The 21,818-nt window shown below is 41.7% G+C and overlaps 1 protein-coding gene across 4 annotated transcripts in view; it reads left to right on the forward strand.

Moving 5' to 3' along the window:
* The window catches only part of MAMDC2 (MAM domain containing 2), a 163,163-nt gene that overhangs the window by 91,365 nt on the left and 49,980 nt on the right, over positions 1 to 21,818 (forward strand). For 2 of the 4 annotated variants that reach the window (XR_014823538.1, NM_001244983.2), the window contains 4 exon segments: positions 5,628 to 5,884; positions 9,791 to 9,884; positions 17,480 to 17,623; positions 20,822 to 21,087. Coding sequence is in view for 1 of the 4 variants with exons in the window: in NM_001244983.2 (NP_001231912.2) it covers positions 5,628 to 5,884; positions 9,791 to 9,884; positions 17,480 to 17,623; positions 20,822 to 21,087 (761 nt within the window). In the remaining 3 variants the exon portion in view is untranslated. 4 annotated transcript variants of the gene reach the window in all.

Raw genomic sequence — 21,818 nt, forward strand, 5'->3', positions numbered from 1 at the left:
TGGAGTCTTTTGTGGTGCCCCTCATCCTGGATAGACTGATATCCCACTTCGTGGCTGTGTCAGTTTGAGTCCTTCAGGAAGCAGAATTAGGTAGAATTCTAAACTGGAATTAGATAGAAAGAGACTTACGGGGGGAAATGGCTTTGAAGGATAAGGCGGGAGAGCTGGAGAGGCTGGGGCTCAGGCCACGAATCCATTAGGCCTAGAAGTCATGGTGCCTGGGAGCCATGGCATTTTTAGGGATCCAGGAGAATGTTTCATTTTATTTATTTTAAAGTCAGAAGAAAAAAATGAATATAATGATAACAAAGAAAATTATGAATCCAGCCTAGACTGTATCATCTTTATACAAATGTGGCAATGAAACATAGTTTTTTATGTATTTTGTGGAGAAAGAGGCCCATAGCAGTGAAAGTGCTTCAGACCCCTACAAAAGTCCCACCGTGTCCTGGGTGGGGAGAGTCTTCAGCACAGGATGGAAAACTGACACCTGTGAAAGAGAGGGGCCAGGCTGATGAGGAGTTACTGAAAAGCCCCACCTTGGGCAGAATAACGTTGCTCTGGTACCCCTGCTCTACGTGGTCATTGGCTGAAGACAACCCGATCTGGTGTGGCCTTGGCACACACGCTGCTGTGGATCCAAAAGTGAGGCAGCTGGAGACTAAAATCAGCTATGATCCCTGGGGCAAGTTCACATGCAGGGGATGTCAACCACCTACCTACATGGCCCCCACAATGAGGTATCAAGGAAACAAAGTATTACAGCTTCTCCACCCAGTTATTCTCTTGGAAAGAGATCCTCTTTCATTCAGAGGACAAATTACAAAGGGCACAAAAACCTCCTCTCTGCCTTTGACAGTCACACGAGTTCTCAGTGAGCGAAAGCGTGTTAGAGGGCTAACTGGCCACATGTGTTCTGCATTGGTAAAGTGTTCTGGTCAGGGCTGTCTGGCCACCAGTAGTGCTTTAGAGGACACAGAGCTTAGGAGGGGGTGTCGTGGCCTTGCTTCCTTTACAGAAGGTCTTAGCTTCTGCTCAATCCACTGTTCTGATTCTTCCTTTAAGATCTCTCCCCAGAGGTGGCCAAGTGGGAGCCCAACAGCTCTTTCCTACCTTGTAGATATATTTATTTGGCATACGCAGAGTTTAAAGATTACAGTGGAAGGTGTTATAGGTTGAAGTGTATTTCCTCAAAATTCATATGTTGACGTCATAACCCCCCAGAACTTCAGAATGTGACCTTATTTGGAAATAAGGCGATTTCTTTTTTTTTTTTTTTGCTTTTTAAGGCCATACCCACAGCATATGGAAGTTCCCAGGCTAGGGGTCTAATTGGAGTTGTAGCCACCAGCTTACACCACAGCCACAGCAATGCAGGATCCAAGTCGAGTCTGTAACCTACACCACAGCTCATGGCAATGCCGGATCTTTAACCCAGTGAGTGAGGCCAGGGATCAAAACTGCAACCTCATGGTACCTAGTTGGATTCATTTCTGCTGTGCCTAAATGGGAACTCTGGAAGTAGGGTCATTTCAACTTCATTAGCTAAAATACCAAAGCATGACAGGCCCTGAGTCCAATATAATGGGTGTGTTTATTAAAAAGGGAAATTTGGACACAGAGAGATACATGTATAGACGGAGAACACTACATGAACGTGAAGGCAAAGGTCAGTCAGTCCAGGAATGCCAAAGGTTGTCAAAGAAGCCAGGAGAGAGAAGTAGAGAAGAGGGTCACCTCACCGCCATCAGAGGGAACTCATTTCCCATGTCTTGACCTTGGACTTCTAGCCTCCTTAGCTGTGGAACAATAAATTTCTTTAGTTTAAGCCACCTCGTTTGTGGCACTCTGTTATGGTAACCCTAGCAAACTTATAAAGGGTGTATCATTTTTTAGTATAAATTTTATTGGCATATAGTTGACTTAGAATGTTATGTTAGGAGCTCCTGTCATGTTTCAGCAATCTGACTCCTATCCATGAGGACATGGGTTTGGTCTCTGGCCTTGCTGAGTGAGTAAAAGATCCAGCATTGCCACGGGCTGTGGTGTAGGTTGCGGCTTGGATCTGGTGTTGCTGTGGCTGTAGCCTATGCTGGTGGCTACAGCTCTGATTCTACTCCTAGCCTGGTAACTTCCATATGCAGCAGGTATAGCCCTAAAAAGACAAAAAAAAAAAAAAAAAAGGTTGTGTTATTTTCAGTGTACATCAAGTAAATTAGTTATACATATACATATATCTGTTCCTTTTCAGATTCTTTTCCCATATAGGTTATTATACAGTATTGAGTGGATTACCCTATGTTATGAGAAGGTTCTTATTGCTTATCTATTTTATGTATAGTAGTGTGTGTATATCAATCTCAAACCCCTAATTTATCCCTCTCTACCCCTCCACATCTCCCCTTTGGTAACCAAAAATTTGGTTTCAAATCTTTGAATATGTTTCTGTATTGTAAGTTGTTTTCACATTCCACATATTAGTGATCTCATATATCTTTCTCTGACTTACTTAGTATGATAATTTCCATCTCCATCCATGTTGCTGCAAATGGCATTATTTCATTCTTTTTATGGCTGAGTAGTATCCCATGGTATATACATGTACCACCTCTTCTTTGTCCATTTATCTGCCAGTGGACATTTATTTGTTTCCATGTCTTGGCTATTGCATATAGTGCTGCAATGAACATTGGGGTGCATGTATCGTTTCAAATTATGGTTTTCTCCAGATATATGCCCAGCAGTGGGATTGCTGGATCATATGGTAGTTCTATATTTAGTTTTTTAAGGAACCTCCTTACTATTCTTCATAGCAGAGAACATTACCACCAACAATGTGGCAAAGTTTCCTTGAGGGTTTATCATATTTTTCTTTTTCTTTTTTTTTTCTTTTTTTAGGGCTGCACCCACGGCATATGGAGGTTCCCAAGCTAGGCGTCAAATCGGAGCTACAGCTGCTGGCCTACACCACAGCCACAGCAATGCCAGATCCAAGCCACATCTGTGACCTACACCACAGCTCATGGCAATGCCGGATCCTTAACCCACTGAGTGAGGCCAGGGATTGAACCCACAACCTCATGGTTCCTAGTCGGATTCATTTCTGCTGTGCCACGATGGGAACTCCTCATTTTTAAATGGATGGATTTGTAGAAAAATTTGTTTTTTGAGTTTCAGTGGGAAAAGCCAGTAGCACCAGGCTGAATGTTGAGACATCAGCTGAAAGTAGAGTGTGTTCTTTCAGGGATGGGCACAGGTCCATGCAAGGGACTGGCACTTCTTATACCACTTCTTATACCATACCAAGAATATGGGCCCAACATCATCAGATTTTCTGATTCTTCTAGAGAAACTCAATTTCTCCTTCTTGTTGCTGGTAAAATATAATTTCCAATGTTGGCAGCTAATCTGTCACTCTATTTTCTCCCAGACCCACTCCACTTCAGTCTTGATCTAGATGGCTCCTCTGATCATCTGATTTTGTGATTTCTATTTTTTCATGGTTGCATGGCTTGGCAAGATGATCAGACAGATTCTACTTAGGCAAGGGAGAGTTTTTCAGAGGGTTGAACAATTTTCTACCAGAAGAAAATAATCTTTGATGTATTCATCTTTCTCCTCTGCTGTGTTGCATTGAGGAGATTTCTGAGACCATATTGGTGCTTTTAATCACCCTTTGTTGAGGACCTACCACATACCAGGCGGTGTGAGAGATGCAAAGTAAGTGTCCAGTGTGCGAATGCATGTATTCTTCCTAATATCTTTACTACTATTTGGCTGAGGCTAAAAGGAATTATTATAAACCAGGCACCATGTAGTAAAAGCAAAGATATTAAGCTGTAATTGTTCCGAGCTTGTAAATAGGAAGGCCATTCTATCAAAGCTACATTGCATAACACTCCTTTGTCGCTGCAGCTCAAATGAATTTAGACAAAATTGCTAATAACAATAGTACCATACTGGGGAAAGCATGGTACTAAAAACATTAATGACATTACTTTATTTCATTATAATTATGTTTGGCAGTTATAATGTGCTAGGCACATGCTAACCATTTCACATACATAATTGCATTTAATATTCAGACCAACCCTATGTATTTGATTCTCATTCTAGAGATCAGGAAATTGGAGCCCAGAGATATTCAGTAACTTGTTCAAAGTCACAGGGCTAGTAAGACATAGAGCAGGATTCAAACTCAGGGTTTTTTTAATGCCAAATCTAAGCTCTCTCCGCTCCACCTCATGGTTTCTCTGTTTCACCAAAATGCCCTTACTGGCGGTCGGCCTCTAGGTCGAGCCCACCAAGGCTTACCAAGAATTCAGCTTCCCAGATCCTAACCCTGTTGACAGTGTTGAGTGACCTACATGTTCTATGAAAGAGGTACTAATGTCATCTAGTTTGAATTCAGAATTTTAGTTTGACTCAAAGAACACACCTTCTGTGTATGTTGGAAAGACGTATGGGGAGGATCCCTCTGTGTGATTTTAAGAACAGATGATATGCTTGATGTGCTCTTAGAAACCTTATAACTCAAAGAAGGCTTGTTGGAGGGAGCCTTCTGGGGTAACGTTCTGTTTTTTTGTTTGTTTGTTTGTTTTTTCCCATAGCTCTGTTCAGCCTATAAAAATTCAAACACTTCACAGATGATCCATCTACCTTTCTAGATGTATGTTTTACTTCAGTCTAAAGAAAGGGAAAGACATACTAAGTGAAGTAAGTCAGAAAGAGAAAGGCAAATATCACACGGTAGCACTTATATGTGGAATCTAAAATATGGCACAAATGAACCTAGCTATAAAACAGAAACTCACAGACATGGAGAACAGACTTGTGGTTGCCAAGGGGAGGGGACAGGGACTGGGACAGACTGGGAGTTTGGGGTTAGTAGATGCAAACTGTTACATTTAGAATGGATAAACCACAAGGTCCTACTGTATCACACAGGGACCTGTGGCTAGTCTCTTGGGATAGAACGTGATAGGAGATGATATGAGAAAAAGAATGTGTGTGTGTACATATATGTTTGTATCACTTTTCTATACAGTAGAAATTGGCACAAGATTGTAATATACTTAAATTTTAAGAAAAGTAAGGGGAAGAAAAAGAATGGTGTTTATCTTATATTAAGCAGAACACAGTGAACTCCAATATCTATCTCCCAGCTGCAACATTCATCCACTCATAGTCAAGTTTTTTTCATCTACAACTCATTCGCTTCCTCTCTTCCACTCCCACTGAATTGTTTTGAGGTAAATCCCAGGATGTGTCATTTGGTTTTTTTAGTAATTTTCCTTCCCGATTGCTTGCTCGCTTGCTTTGCTTTTTAGGGCCAAACTTGCAGCATATAGACCTTCCCACACTAGGGGTCAAATCAGAGCTACAACTGCTGGCCACAGCCACAGCCACAGCCACACCAGATCTGAGCCACGTCTGCGACCTGCACCACAGCTCATGGCAATGCTGGATCCTTGACACAATGAGTGAGGCCAGGGATCCAACCTGCATCCTCATTGATATTAATTGGGTTCGTTTCCACTGAGCCACAGTGAGAACTCCAGGATGGTGTTGTTTCATATGAAAATATCTCCACTTGTCTTAGGCTGTTTTCTCTGTATGATTTTCAGGCCACTACATGTACGTGGACTCAGTTTACATCAAGCACTTTCAGGAGGTGGCCCAGCTCATCTCCCCAATGACTACAGCCCCCATGTCTGGCTGCTTGTCATTTTATTACCAGCTCCAGCAGGGGAACGACAATAGCTTCACCGTGTATACCCGAGATGTGGCTGGTGTATATGAGGAGATCTGGAAAATGGGCAATCCAGGGAATGCTGCCTGGAACCTCGCTGAGATGGAGTTCAGCGCTCCGTACCCCATGGAGGTAGGTGTGCTGGGGGGCCTCAGGGCCCTGGCCTGGCTGCTTACAGGAACACCACCCAAACCTGGGCGTGAAGTTTGGAGACTACAGTCTTACACTCAAGCTTTCTTTTCTTCTGTGTCTCCATCTCAATCTTCCTTTTCCCTTTCTTGGCCTTCTCCAGTTTACTCCCTTCCTCTGTATTCCCTCTGTTTTTCTCCTTTATCGCTTCATTTTCTTGAAAGAATTTCTTAAAAAATAAGGACAAACATGGAAAAGGCAGTCAACCAACTAGATTTCATGATAAATGTCCATTGCAGAAGAATTAGAAAATTCAGAAAGGCAAAACAAACCAAAACACCCTGGGCCAGCCTTGCAAAGAGAAGAACTACTAACATTTTGATGTTTATCCCGGCAGAACTTTTTCCTAAGCACATATATTACTACATACCTATATATGTATTCCAGTATTGACAACCACCCAACAAAGTGCATGAAAGAAATGGAGAGTGCAAGAAGTTTGGGGTTCTAGGTCCCACAGTTGGTGAGTGCCAGGGCACTGAGAAATGTTCTTCACCTAAATCTGACTTAAATTTGAAGGAAGAGAGCCAGCTGTGGCTGGCACCCCTAGGACCTCTAGAATCAGTGGGTGCAGTATTGTGGTTGCAGATCTGGCCCTTAAGGAGAGTCTTAGTTCCCACAGATTATCACATCCCTTGCTTTCCCTTTGTGCTTTTTTGTTTTATTTGTTTGTTTGTTTGTTTGTTTTTAGTCATTTGTCTTTTTAGAGCCGTACCCAAGGCATATGGAAGTTCCCAGGCTAGGGGTCCAATTGGAGCTGAAGCCACCAGCCTACACCACAACCATAGCAATGCCAGATCCAAGCTGTGTCTGTGACCTACACCACAGCTCATGGCATTGCCAGATCTTTAATGCACTGAGCGAAGCCAGGGATCAAACATGCACCCTAATGCATACTAGTCAGGTTCGTTAACCACTGAGGCATGACGGGAACTCCTCCCTTTGCGCTTTTTGCAATATCTTCCCTAGTTCCATTTAGAGCGCAAAAGAAACAGATTGTCCTCTGGATGCTTTTTGGTGGTGCCATCTGCTCACCTCATGTGGAGCTTCAGTGAGTGTTTGGGGGTGGGGGGCACCTTCTGTCTGCTGATGGCCTGCCTGCCACACCCCTACCTCCTCCCTGCCAGTACAGCCCCAGAGCGGGACCTTTGCAGTATGTGTGCTATTTCCTATCCCAAAGTCTGAACAGGCTTTGATTTGCTCTTGCAGCCCAGTGGAAATTTTTTTGTGAGTTTGGGTTATAAGAAGAGAAAGAAATGCACATACTGCTTCAGAAAGTTTTCCTTCTATTAAAGTCAAATGAGTCACATGCACAGTGAAGGCGTTGTCTTTGCAAATTCCTTTCATCCAACCATAAATTCCTGGGGCAACATTTATACGAGTAAGCCTTTGCTGAATTTTCTTTGTAATCAGTGCTTGGAAAGTTACAATTTCTGTTTACTGCTTACATTTACTGCTAAACTTCACTACATATCCTTTTGAGTCACACGTGCGTGATTTTGCTATAGCAGTTTGAACTCATTACGCCAGTATTATTTGTTCTCAGTAATTACCAGGAAAAGAAACTTATCCTGCGGAAATCAGTGAATTTAATGTCCCTGTATCCTCCAATGAATTTTAAAAAGGAAAACAAACATTTGAGGTTCCCTTTCTGAACAAGAGAGAACGCATGGGCACAGGGGCTGTGATTTGCAGATTATGATCGGAAATATTATCCTCCTGCTTTGTAAGTTCACATTCTGTCCTTGGATTTATCAGATAGCACCTTGAAAATGAAATGTCATGGGCCTGTGTTCAGTTTGTAAATTCAATCTGCCTCTCCTCATGCATCCACATCTGTTCCTTTCATTCTCAGCTCTTCCTCCACTGCCAGAGACAAGCTTCCAAGGATATCCTCTTAGATTTTGCTGAGGCCAGGTGTCTAAGGACCACTGGTGTTAAGCCAAAAAGAGACCATCTCATCCAAACTTTTTTCAAAAATTAAGAAATTGAAACCTAGAGGGGAGAAGGGACCTGTAGAGTTAATTAGTGGATAACTAGTCTCAAAATTGAATGTGGGAGTTCCCGTCGTGGCACAGCGGAAATGAATCCAAAGAGGAATCATCAGGATGCGGGTTTGATCCCTGGCCTCGCTCAGTGGGTTAAGGAACCAGCGTTGTCATGAGCTGTGGTGTAGGCCACAGACACTGCTCAGATCCCGAGTTGCTGTGGCTGTGGTGTAGGCTGGCACCTACAGCTCCCATTAGACCCCCTCGCCTGGGAACCTCCATGTGCTGCGGGTGCAGCCCGAAAAAGACAAAAAAAAATTAAAAAATAAACTGAATGTGAATTCACGATGGGGCTCACCCTGGAGGAAAGGCATGGATTTAGTTCAGAGCTCCTTATGCACCTGACTCCATGCTATGACCTTTATACACATTATCTCATTTAATCACCATTTGCAAGGTAGGTGTTCTTATACTTATTTTATAAACAATAAAAGTGAGGGCCCATGGTCACCTAGCTGGTGACAGGAATGGGATTTGAACTCTGGGTGTCTGCCTCTCAGACATCATTCTCTTTAAAAGAGATTAAAACCTACAGGCATATGGGTCATATCTAGTCTGCAATGATTTGCCCAGCTGTAGCAGTAATGTTTGTTTGTTTCATATGTTTGTGTTAGTTGAATTAATTGCTAACATTGAAAAATCCAAAGGTTTCAAATAAAAATTTAGAGATCCAAGTCCTCTTGACAAACTGGTAGATCCAGGCATGTTAGGCCTGAATGCCCACATGTCAGCAATTGATGAGGCTGAGTAGTGTCTTCCTCCGTGGAGGAACCTTGCTGTCCATTTTACACCCTTTGCTGCTGCAGCAGTAAACCTGGATCATGCATTTACATTCTCTGCCTGATCCTGGTAGGCATCGGAGTTTCCACCCCTGTTCAACACTGTATCTTCTCATGCTATCAGTCCAGCAGAATGGGCTGCATACTTGGGTGGTTTTCCCAATACAAGTGAATACTGTGGCCACCACACCTAACCCCTGTGGTCACAAGCAGAAGGTCTCATTGAACTCAGGGTTAAAGTTAGCGGCAAAAAAGAGAGTATGACAAAAGGGACTGAACTCATTAACAACCCCATGTTCTCTTGAGCCATTCCAACTGGCCTGGACGTGGGATTTCTAGGCCTGATTTTGTCTAGGTCATCAAGCAGTCATCTCAGACTGCTGCATATTTGTCCAAGCGGATATAGGAATTTATGTACGAAAAAGAGAGAAGACTGGGAAACGCTTAAGTTCTCTATGAAGGACAGGAGGTGAAACTAGCCTGCCTTTTGTTTCTTTAGTTGAAGTTCATCATGCAGATTGTCAATTCTGCTGTTCGATCAGAAAGTGATATAGGTACTTTGATACACAGGGAAGGGGGAAAGTCCACCATTAAAATGTGGTTTAAGGCTTAGTATTCACTCTCCCCCAAAGAAACTGTGGGCTGGCGTTCCAGCCTTGGTGAAACAGGATCCGTGGTGTCTCTGCAGGATGCAGGTTTGAAAGCCCAGCCCAGCCCAGTGGGTTAAAGGATCTGGCATTGCTACAGGTACAGCACAGGTTGCAACTGTGGCTTAGATCTAATCCTTGGGAACTCCATATGCCATGTAGTAGCCAAAAAAAAAAAAAAAAAAAAAAAAAGGAAACTGGATTAAGAAGGGAGCTTCTGCCCAAATGCTTCTATGTAGGAATATGAGTCCTTAAGTAACATGTATCTTGGCATCACCTGGCATGACTGACACATCACTTAAAATCATAGTTATAAGCACTTAAGCCTAACAGAAAATCTGTAAATGTGTAACTACATGTCCTTCTCCTCTGCAGGTTATTTTTGAAGTTGCCTTCAATGGTCCCAGAGGAGGGTATGTGGCCCTGGATGATATTTCTTTCTCTCCTGTGCCCTGCCAGAACCAGACAGGTAAGCTTTCTCTTTTTCTGCTTCTCCACATTTGGAATTTTCCTTTCTCAGTAGATGCCTGTGGTTGTGACTTGCTTTAATTCCTTCTAATTTCCTCAACTTTCCTGTTATCTCATCCTTTAAAAAATCATTTTCTGGTATATTATTCTTTTTTTCCCCTCCCAGAGTGAATCTAATTTTTGTGACATCACAGGTCACTTGTGCTAAGGAGCTTTTAGCTGCCCTACCTTCTGGAAATGAAAATTAAATAATATTAACTCATTCACACCTCACTTTTCTCTTTAAAGTGCATTCTTGAGTCCAGAGACAGGTGGACAAAACTCTAAAAATCTACTGAGTAGAATTACCAAAACTCTTTCTTATGAATCCAAGATCTTTAAACGTCTTCATGTTTAAAGATGTTAATGTTTGGGATACATCTGTATGATGGCTTTTGGCCTCAAAATATCTGTACTCACTTTTATAAGTGAACCCTGACATTATTTTATCATGGCCAGTTTTGTATTCCATAAACTTGGTGTTTAACAAAGAGAGGAACATTTTACTTTCTAGGAAAGCAGGCAAGCAAACCAATTCAAAGTGCATAAGAAAACAAATGTTTTAGAATAAGGAAAGTGACACTATATTAATGATAACCCAGATGGATGCAACTGACCTTACCTTTAGGTGAATTTATTTCTGTGAGAGACCCCAAGGGGATACAGTGGTCATCCATCTTATTACAGAACCTCGTTCTGGGTTTTGGAGTGTGGGAAATAAATTTTTGAAGTTGGTCTTTATAGTCCAACTACAAAGTTGGTCTCTAATTTAATACAGTTTCAAATATATTCTACAAGCTAGGGAACTGGGAAAGATAGTGTTTTTTACTCAAGCTAAATTGTTACTCCCAAATTATAGAGAAACTTACTAATTAACTGAAACTAAATATTATTTTTTTACTCAGTTTTAAAAAAATCTAGTGAAACATATAGAACCAGACTGGACTTAGGTATTTACATATTTTCATTAAAATGATTTAATCCAAACTGTAGTCAGAATTTTAAATCTCTAAATTTAACAGAATACAGAAACAAAAATTTAAAGCAATCTAAATTTGATTATGCTCTAATTCCATCAGTTACTATTTCAGTGATGTTAATAGTAGTTTCACAACCTCTTTATCATCCTATTTAGAAAGTTCCTCTTCTCGGTCCCTAGGCATTTACATTGAACATTTTTTACATTTCCAGGTTACACATACAGGCGAAAAGGTATTTATTCAACATCTGTACTGGGTACTGGGTGGGAGGAAGAGGCAGCTGAAAGGTGATAGAATCTACTGAACCACCTACAAGTAACATTTAGAAACACTCTCCCATTTTAAAAGGATGGAGGGAATTCCCGTTGTCGCCTAGCAGTTAACTGAATCTGACAAGCATTCATGAGGACGCAGGTTGATCCCTGGTCTCTCTCAGTGGGTTAAGCTTCCAGCGTTGCCATGAGCTGTGGTGTAGGTCGCAGATGCAGCTCAGATCCCACATTGCTGTGGCTGTGGTGTAGGCTGGCAGCTACAGCTCTGATTGAACCCCTAGCCTGGGAAACTCCATATGCTACAGGCATGGCCCTGAAAAGACAAAAAGATAAAAAATATATAAAAAAATAAAAATGAAAAGATGGAAAATATATGTGAACTCTTTCCTATTGACTGGTGAAAAGAAAGGAAAGATTCCAGCAAAATGAGGACCAGTTGTCAAAAGCTGGTGACCCCTGAGTCTGTAAAATCCAGCCACATTAAGACCCTTCCTCCCTAGGGAGCACCAGGGATTCACATTTTTATATAGTTACATTAACCATTTTGGTCTTCAAAACTTCCCAGCATAGCAACTTTGCTTTAAAATGGTTTAATTGCATGATCAAAGTGTTATGCTTGAGAACCAGGATTTTGGACTTATATCCCTACTCTGTCATGTACAAGCCGTGTGACCTTGAGCATGTTAATTAACCTCTCTGAGACTCTGCTTCCACATTTATGGGACAAGAATGGAAGAATCTATTTCGTAGAGTTGTCGGGAAGATTGATGAGTTAATATCTCTGACAGCCTAGCAGAGTATGGCACACAGAAAATGCTTGGTCATAAGACCTAATATTATGTACTTAACTTTCAAAATACTCCCATCCATTCCCCTAGAGAACAGAGGGTCAGACTGAAACTAAAAAGGACTAGTGAAGGTCACTGCCTTGATTAATGTGTAAGCTGGAACCTGCTTTATGCCCTTCATTTAGCAGCTGTGGCCCAGATTCTGAGTCTCAGAAGCTGAGCCCTCTACTTTTCATACCTCGTCTTGCATTTCACAAATAGTTTATGCCCTTCTGTTTCATAACAGGTGCTAACATTTTTTTCTTTATCTTGGTTAGCTCCAGACTTCTTGTCTTTGCCTTTCCCAACTGGATCTGGCATTTTCTTCCCTCATCTCCCTAGTAGGCTGAGATAGGAACTATTTCAACATGCGAAGCATCTTGTTCCCACCATCTGGTTGCTTTAGAGTTAATCCAGTTTCCCAGACCTGAGACCCATATCAGAGTCACAGGTATTAAGTACCAAAGGCATGACACCCCCTAACCATTCCCCCAGGATGCTTCCAGAGGACAGTGAGACCGCACCCCACCCCTCAACTTGAGTCACCGTACTTCTTTTTCTAAGTCTTTTCCCACCCACAAACTCCCCTTCCACCACCTCATTTGGCCTAGAATCTAGATCATAAGGGTAAGCTCTCTGTCTGGGCAGTAAATTCTTGCCTAACAGGTGATTCCATCCACTTCTAGGAATCTTGCCTTAATACCTAGCCCCAAAACTGAGAGCTTACTCTCTGCCACATGCAGACCTAACTTCCTCTCTGAGCTTGGGTTCACCATATACCCAGGCCCAGGCCTGGCAAGACTGTGACACTCGTGGATAATACCTCTCAAAGGATGTCTGCCTGGGCCTAAATCCTAATAGCGACCATTCAGCAACAATACACCTCTTAGACTCTTGTTTAATTGGAAACCTGGCTCTAACTGTTGCCTAGCTTACAGCTGAGGGTACCTACCACAGCCTTCCTTACCTCAGAGGCCCTGAAGCTTCTCCATAGCCTGATCAGCAGCCCAGCCCTGCTCCATTGTGATTCCTCAGTCTGGTCCGAGGTCCCACTCACTTTCTTCCCTCACCAGCTCTAAGCTGTCCCAGTCTGCTTTGGGGCTACTGTGCAAGTTTAGCAGCCTAAAGAGCACCACACTCAGAGTCTCTCTAGCACTACAAGGGCTAACAAGCCGATCTCTAGGACTAATACTGAGTTCACAGACAGAGGAAAAGATGAGAAATGCTCCCAACCATTCTTCTCAACCCGTAACACCCTCCACTGGATTAGATTATCTTCAGGGCCTCTCAATTCTAAAAAGTGCAAATGTCAGAAGTCAAGTAATTAGCTAAATCTTACATTATGATGCTCAGGGCACTTTATTTCTTTCTTTTTTTTTTTCTTCTTTTTTAATATTCTCTAATAATTGAGAACGGTTGTTTTGTTTCGTTTTGTTTTTGTGTTTTTGCCTTTTCTAGGGCCGCTCCCACAGCACATGGAGGTTCCCAGGCTAGGGGTCTAAATGGAGCTGTAGCCACTGGCCTACACCAGAACCACAGCAACTCGGGATCCGAGTCGCGTCTGCGACGTACACCACAGCTCATGGCAACGCCAATCCCTAACCCACTGAGCGAGGCCAGGAATCGAACTTGCAACTTCAGGGTTCCTAGTTGGATTTGTTAACCACTGAGCCACATTGGGAACTCCATTTTATTTTTTTAAAGAAGGGGAGGATCAGTTGATGCTCAGGAGCTTCCAGTTGCCTCTGATTCTTCCCTACACTTCAGAGGTGTCATTAATACTCCCCAAGTTCAACTGTGATTTCATGTGGCTCATGCTTCTGAAACAAGCCTGAAACAAAGGCTTTCCATTCACCCCAGATCTTTGGGGAGCTCATTTTGGCTCACACATAGGCCCCCTGGTCCTATCATCAGGAGGTAGATACTGTCTCATGCTAGAAGAAGCATTCTGGGTAAAAAAGATTTAGGCTTTGAATTATGCTTTTGAGGTTTTCTTTTTTTTTCATCATTTATATATATATATATTTTTTTTTTTCTACTGTACAGCATGGTGACCCAGTTACAGTTATATGTATACATTCTTTTTTCTCACATTACATGTTCCATCATAAGTGACTAGACAGAGTTCCCAGTGCTAAACATTTTATCAGGCCTTCTCAGGACCCCAGACAAATCCACTAGTAGGACTATGTATTTAGCAAAAGAATATTAATTGCATCTCAGAAAAATCTTCTCTGTGTGACTTAGTTTGTCACTATGGAGACAACTGAGCCTTGCTTACTTTCAAGTTTTAAAAATACCTCTCACCCCCTCCCACACACCTAGTAAATAGGCTGTGGTTCTCTTGTGGAAGCCCAGGTATACAGTCCTTGGGATGTCTTCCTGAGAAGTAATTTCACTGACTTTCCATTCTCGTTATAGGTGGCTTTGGGGAGTGCCACGCCATTTACCAAGCTATATGGCCATCTGTAGAGCTAAATTTCCATCTGCTTTTTCATTACCAGGTGGGAGAGGGGTGACTGAGACTAAAGACTGTCATGGGATTTCCCATGGACTCAGATCTCCATGGGGTTCAGGGGGATGTCAAAGGGTCCTGATTTGTATGGCATTGTACTCATTTTCAAATAAATAGCTTAATGACTTTATCTTCATGGCTTAAAGATTGACCCTGAATCTAACCAAATTAGCTGGTGAGTAACCCACCAGCCTCATAGCACGGAGAATTCTTTCTTTCCTCCCATCTGGCTCATCAGGGACCTCTCCTTGCACACTTGCTAGGGTGTGTTGTCTCAGATATGATTAGATTCCTGTTATATAGGAACATTTTTTTCCTATTCTTTTTTTGTAATGTGGTTTTATTCACTGAGTTTTCTTTTTAATTTAGCACTTAAAAAATTCTTTACTTTTGTATCATTTTAAACTCAGACAAAATTTGCAAGAATATGGTAAAGAACTCCCGTATAACTCTTTATCCAGATCTACAAATGTTTAGCATTTTTGCCGTGTTTGCTTTATCAGCTGCTTAAGAGTAGGTTGCAGACATATGTCCCTCTACCACTAAATACTTCAGTGCATATTTTCTAACATCAAAGACATTCTCTAACATGCTATAGGATAATTATAAAATTCAGGAAATTTAACACTGATGCAATATTATCAACTAACCTGTAGTCCACATATTCATTTCACCAATTGACCCAATAATGTCTTTTATAGCTATTTGTTTTCCTGGACCAAGATTGAATTTTGAATCCCTTGTACCATTTGATTGTCGTGTGTCTTTCATCCTCTTTGTCTGCGTCAGCTCCTCCACCCACTGGAATGTTCTCTTGCTTTGAAAATGGACAAATTGAGAGAATAGTGAGTCTTTGCCCCTAAATAGCTCTCTGTTTTATCAGAACGCTGAACCTAGAACTCAAGTGTTTCTCTAGAGGAAATTTTTCCCCTTGTTCAAAACAGTGCCCTCTCTATCACCCCACACTGATCAGAATCACTGGCCATCATCAAAAAGTCTGCAGATAATAAGTGCTGGAGAGGGTGTGGAGAAAAAGGAACCTTCCTGCACTGTTGGTGGGAATGTGTGCAGCCACTATGGAGAATAGTATGGGAGATTCCTTAAAAAACTAAAAATAGAGTTATGATATGATCCAGCAGTCTCACTCTAGAATCATATACATATATCCAGAAAAGATAAAAAAAACTCTAATTCAAGTTTTAAAAGATTCATGCAACCCAATATTCATAGCAGCACTATTCACAATAGCCAAGGCATTAGCTAAGCAATCTGTTGAAGCAAAATAAGTGTCCATCAACGGATGAATGGGTAAAGAAGATGTGGTGTATATATCTCCGTATATACAATGGAATATTTCTCAGCCATAAAAAGAATGAACCAATGCCATTTACAGGAACATGGATGGACCTAGAGAGTATCATTGTAAGTGAAGTTAAGTCAGAGACAGACAAGTATCATATGATACCACTTATACATGGAATCTAAAAAAAAGATACCATGAACTTATTTACAGAACAGAAAGAGACTCACAGACATAGAAAATAAACTTATGGTTACCAAAGGGGAAAGGGAAGGGATGAATTAGGAATCTGAGGTTAACAGATACACACTACTATATATAAAATAGATAACCAGCAGAGTCCTACTGTTTAACAAGGGAACTGTATTTAATATCTTGTAAAAACCTATAATAGGAAGGAATCTGGAAAAGTTTTATATATAATCCCTTTGCTGTATACCTAAAACTAACACAGTATTGTAAATCAGCTATACTTCAATAAAAATAATAATTGTGAAGTTCCCATTGTGGCTCAGTGGTAACCAACCCCACTAGTATCCATGAGGATGTGGATTTGTTCCCAGGCCCTGATCAGTGGGTTAAGGATCCAGCATTGCCATGAGCTATGGCATAGGTCACAGATGTGGCTTGGTTCTAGTGTTGCTGTGGCTGTGGCATAGGCCGGCAGATGAAGCTCCAATTTGACCCCTAGCCTGGGAACTCCCATGTGCTGTGGGTGCCCTAAAAATACACACACACACACACACACACACACACAAATTGTTATTATTTTATGAAAGACAAAACAAAACAGTGCCCTGTCTCTCTGGCCCTAGAAGATTGGACTGGTGTATGTCAGCATGCAGAACAAGGTCACACTTGGCTACACTGAGTGTGTCCCAAACCACTGCAGTCACATTCCTTCTGGACTCAGAGGACAATCTGAATAGTGAGGTTTACCGTCACTTGTTGCTAGAACCAAGGTATTCTTGAAAGAATAGAAATCTTTTATGTTCTCTTTCCTCCAGGCAATCTGAGAAGAGATGATGTTTATAGACCAGAATATATGACATTAGAACTCAGCAACAGCCAAAATAATAGCAGAACAGGTGACAGAATTGGTGTGACTGTTTGAGCAGTGTGGTTTATACTGAGCAATGATTTTCTTCCAACAGCTCAGCTTCTACTACCAATGTCAATTATAAATAGACAGTGGCTGTTCTTCTGACACAGAGATTGATCAACAAAGGAAAACTATTTATGGAAAATATTATTTCCAAAATATCTGTCTTAGAGAGAAATTAGGAATTCTCTAAAATCCTTACTTTTTAATTTTGTATGAATGAATTTTGAATTGTGGTGAAGTATACGAATAAGTCCTGTCAGTCTTGGCATCAGGAAAGGAAATTTCTTTTGAAGTCTGGTCCTTTTATTTTTTTAGAGAATGTGAACAGAACGCCTTCTTTTCATCGCTTTAGGGAGGAAAAGAACAATTTTCCTGTCATGCTGAAACATGGGTTTGATGCTAACTTGTCAGGATGCCACTAGGGTAAAAATATTTTTGTCGTGTGTTTCTTCTTCAAGCTCCCCTAGCACAAATGTGTACATACTTGTCAGTCAGTTCATGTAGTCCTTTGAGATCCTTGGGTTTGGCTCACTTTAACTCTAGTTCTTCTTTCTTCAGGGATTCTTTTCAGTGCTGTAGAAGCAAGCTGCAATTTTGAGGAAGATCTCTGCAACTTTTACCAAGACAAAGAAGGTCCAGGCTGGACCCGAGTGAAAGTAAAACCAAACATGTACCGGACAGGAGACCACACTTCAGGCTTCGGTAAACCGGAAGCTGTTGTGAGGGGATGTTATGGTGGTGGTAGGGTCCTGGGTGGGTAGTATTCATGCTCCATTTGCAAAGACAATTGTCATCATGTGTTTGACTCTTTTTTCAAATTGCTGTGCTAGCAGAAGTGTTTCCCAGTTAATTAAAAAGGCAAACTTTTGGAAATTATTTTGCTCTTCATTTTAGATGGAAAAGTACCTTTAAAAATATATTAGATTCCAATTATATGAAGCATCCAGAATAGGCACATCCATAGAGACAGAAAGCAGATTAATGGTTGTCAGGGGCTGGGGAGGAGGGAATGGGGAGTGACTGTGTGATGGGGATAGAGTTTCCTTCTGAGGTGACAGAAATATTCTGGAAGTAGATAGTGGTGGTTGCACAGCATTGTGAAAGTACTAAATGCTACTGAATGGTATGGTTTTTGTTTCGTATCTGTTTTTGTTTTGTCTTTTCAGGGCCGCACCTACACATAGAGGTTCCCGGGCTAGGGCTCGAATTGGAGCTATAGTTGCTGGCCTCCGTCACAGCTGCAGCAATGCCAGATCTGAGCCACATCTGCAACCTACACCACAGCTCACAGCAATGCTGGATCCTTAATCCTCTGAGGGAGGCCAGGGATCAAACCTGAGTCCTCACGGATGCTAGTCAGATTCGTTTCTGCTGAGCCACAATGGGAACTCCAGAATGGTATGCTTTAAATTGGTTAAAACAGTAAATTTTATGTTATGTGTGTTTTGCTGCAAAAAAAAAATAATATACATGGGGCATAAAAGCATCACAGCTCTTGGGAAGTATTGGATGGGCACTTGATGGGTAGACATACAAGGAGCTCTTAGAAACCAGTTTGAGCTCCCCTTGTATAAGGATGAAGATCTCAGCAAAGGCATCCCTTGTGAAGCCCACTCCAGTAGAAACTGGTGGGAAGAGTTTGTTCTCAAGGGGTTAGTGTTTAGTTCATTTATTCAACTGTTACTTACATATTGGTCACTGGGGTAACTTACCAGAAAGCTGATGAAGCTTGCTTCTGGGCCCCTCCCTTGCATGGGAATGGCCTTGAAAGGGGCCTTCACAATTTTATACTTGTAATTTTGTATATTTTGCTTAGAGGTTGCCTGACTTGTAGAATTACAGAACAAAAACCTACTCTGCCCATGGCCAGACTAACCTCTGGGAGATACTATAATGAACAAATCAGGTTTGAATCCCACCCTCGCCGGCCAACCATCATTTCAATGGGCAAGAGAAACACTAGACAAATATATATATACAAATAGACTCATGATTACAAGTTGTGGTGTGTGCTCTGAAAGAAATGAAGTGTGAGCTCTAAGAGAGAATAGAGGAAAGAACCTCATTTTGCGTGGCGATTAAGGGAAGTGGGTTTTAGCCGGGAGAGTGAAGCTGCCCAGACAGGAACAGCACCTGTGAGGGCCTTGAGTTTGAAAAGAGCCAGGCACTCCCAGGAATTGGAAGTAGTGTGGCTGCACCACTGTGGGGAGGAGTGTGGAGGAAAATGAAGTTAGAAAGGGCGGTGGAGGAGTTCCCATCATGGTTTAGCAGAAACGAATCTATGATCCATGAGGACTCAGGTTTGATCCCTGGCCTTGCTCAGTGGGTTAAGGATCTGACATTGCCGTAAGCTGTGTGTAGGTGGCAGACAAAGCTTGGCTCTGGAGTTGCTGTGGCTGTGATGTAGGCTGGTGGCTACAGTTCTGGTTGGATCCCTAGCCTGGGAACCTCCATATGCTGTGAGTGCAGCTCTAAAAAGACCAAAAAAAAAAAGGAAAGAGAAGGGGCAGTGGATTTGGGGCCTGGCAGGCCAGAGTAAGTATTTGGGATTTTACTACCAAGGAAATGAGGAGCCACTGAAAGATTTTAAGTAGAGAAAAGAGGGATTCAATTTAGGTTTCAAAAACATTGTTCTAGCTGTTGTATGGCCACCTGTGTCAGTTTGCTCAGGCAGCCATAACAAAATACCACAGACTGGGTGACTTAACAGAAATTGATTTTCTCAGTGGTTCTGGAGGCTGGAAGTCCAAAATCAAGGTGCCCCCAGAATTGATTTCTGATGAGATCTCTGCCTTGTAGACGGGGCCTTTTCATCTTGTCCTCACATGGCCTTTCCTCTGTGTGCACACACGAGGACCCCAATAGCACAGGAGTTCAAGCCTCCTTTGTAACCTCATTTACCCTTAATTGCCTCTGTAAAGGCCCCATGACCAAATACTGTCACATTGGGGGCTAGAGCTTTAACATACAAATTTTTGGGGGGACACAATTTAGCCCATAACGCCACTCATATGAAATAACCAAAGAACTTTTTGCCAGATTAAATAATCAGGTAAAATTAAATTATTATAAATTATTATAAAAATTATTATAAAAAATCAAAAAAATAAATTATTATATCAAAAAAATGAGGCAAGAAAAATTGAAAGAAAATGGATGGAGGAGGATTAGAAAAGGCAGAGTAACAACAGTAAGGCATTATCATTTCCTTTTCTGTCCCGGGTTTGAGTTTACCATGGCATTGGTGGAGCAGGTGGGAAGGGGAAGTTCTGGATCTTAGGTTTTCTTTATGTTATTTGGAAGAAATTAGAAAAAAAAAAATCAGATCATCAGCACCTGGAAGGGCCTGTCTCATTCGAAACCTGCTTTTTAGAGGCAGATTTAACATATAACCAAGAGAATAGGAAGCTCTGTGCAGACACGCACACTGCCCCCAGGGACTGCCGGGCCTATAATAATCTCTCCCTCTCCCCTGGTGCTTGCAGAGATAAGAAGGAAAATCTGCTCTGGACCTTATGTTCTCTACGACTCAATACTAGATAATCTAAGGCAGCTGGTTGACCTCAAAGCAGGGAGCCCCAGGATGATTTCATCCTTTTTGTTTCATGAAAAAGCATAAATCCTAATTGATGGCTGGAATCTAGGCATATGCAGTTGGTAATCTATACTGGTTTATGCTGTTCACTTAGAATTGGAGAAGGCTTATTAGCAATAGGGTCACATAGGTATTTTCTATCACTTAAGCCACAGACATTAGAAAATGCTTTCTATCTTTTAAAGCCTTTGGAAATAGTGTTACCAAATTCCATTACTTTAACCAAATTTTCCCACTTGATAATCTGGGCTGGATTATTTGGATGTCTCATTTCTGATGCACTGAACGCTTTGTCCTGTTCACAGGGTATTACTTGCTGGCCAACACCAAGTTTACATCTCAGCCTGGCTATATTGGAAGGCTCTACGGTCCCTCCCTGCCAGGAAACCTGCAATATTGCTTACGTTTTTATTATGCCATCTATGGGTTTTTAAAAATGAGTGACACCCTAGCAGTTTATATCTTTGAAGAGAACCACATGGTTCAAGAAAAGATCTGGTCTGTGCTGGAGTCTCCAAGGGGAGTTTGGATGCAAGCTGAAATCACCTTTAAGAAGCCCATGTCTACCAAGGTACAATAGAACCTTTCATCAATTTTCAGTGCTGGACTGGCTTAGTGAATTTCTATGTCATTTTCAACTGGTGACTTGTTGTTTTCCTTCTGTTCAAGCTGAGAGCTCCACCCCCACACCCTCTCCACAGTGATGCACAAGTTACATACTTCAGTTCTTTGCAGTTTTCTGTCTTTCTGAATCACGGCCACCTTGGGTGTTTGCTTGTTGTTTATTTCTTAGATTCTTTGAGAATAGTCCAAAGGGAATACATGACTAATGCAAGTTCAACAGCTATACTTTAGTTTGAACCCACACACACACACACACACACACACACATACACACATGCTAGAGCTTTAAAAAGGTGAAATCAGTGAGTCTGGTTCTACATTGAGGCTTTAAGGTCAACAGCCTAAGCCTCTGGCTAAACACAGGATGGGGAAGCTCAATAAAATATGAGAGCCAACCCAGACAGAGAGAATTTACATAAGGGAATCGTCAGCTGCTGATTCGATAGTGATGAGAAAACAATTATTTATTGCAAGGGAAATGCAAAGGAAAACTGTAATTCGAATTTAATAACTCATAAACTTAAGGAAGTCTTACAGGTACAATAAATTCCGTCAACTACAACCCAGATAAAACGATTATGGGAAAACCCATTTTGTTTCATCCTAGGGGTTGGTCAGGAAGTATCTCTCATGCCCTCTGTACAAGAAATAACCCAAAGAAGGATAAGAAAGGTTCCT

Source organism: Sus scrofa, chromosome 1 (genome assembly GCF_054392235.1).
Source record: "Sus scrofa isolate SSC_HxYL_T2T_F1_AM1 chromosome 1, Sscrofa_HxYL_maternal_Yorkshire_Landrace_v2.0, whole genome shotgun sequence".
Lineage (NCBI taxonomy): Eukaryota > Metazoa > Chordata > Mammalia > Artiodactyla > Suidae > Sus > Sus scrofa.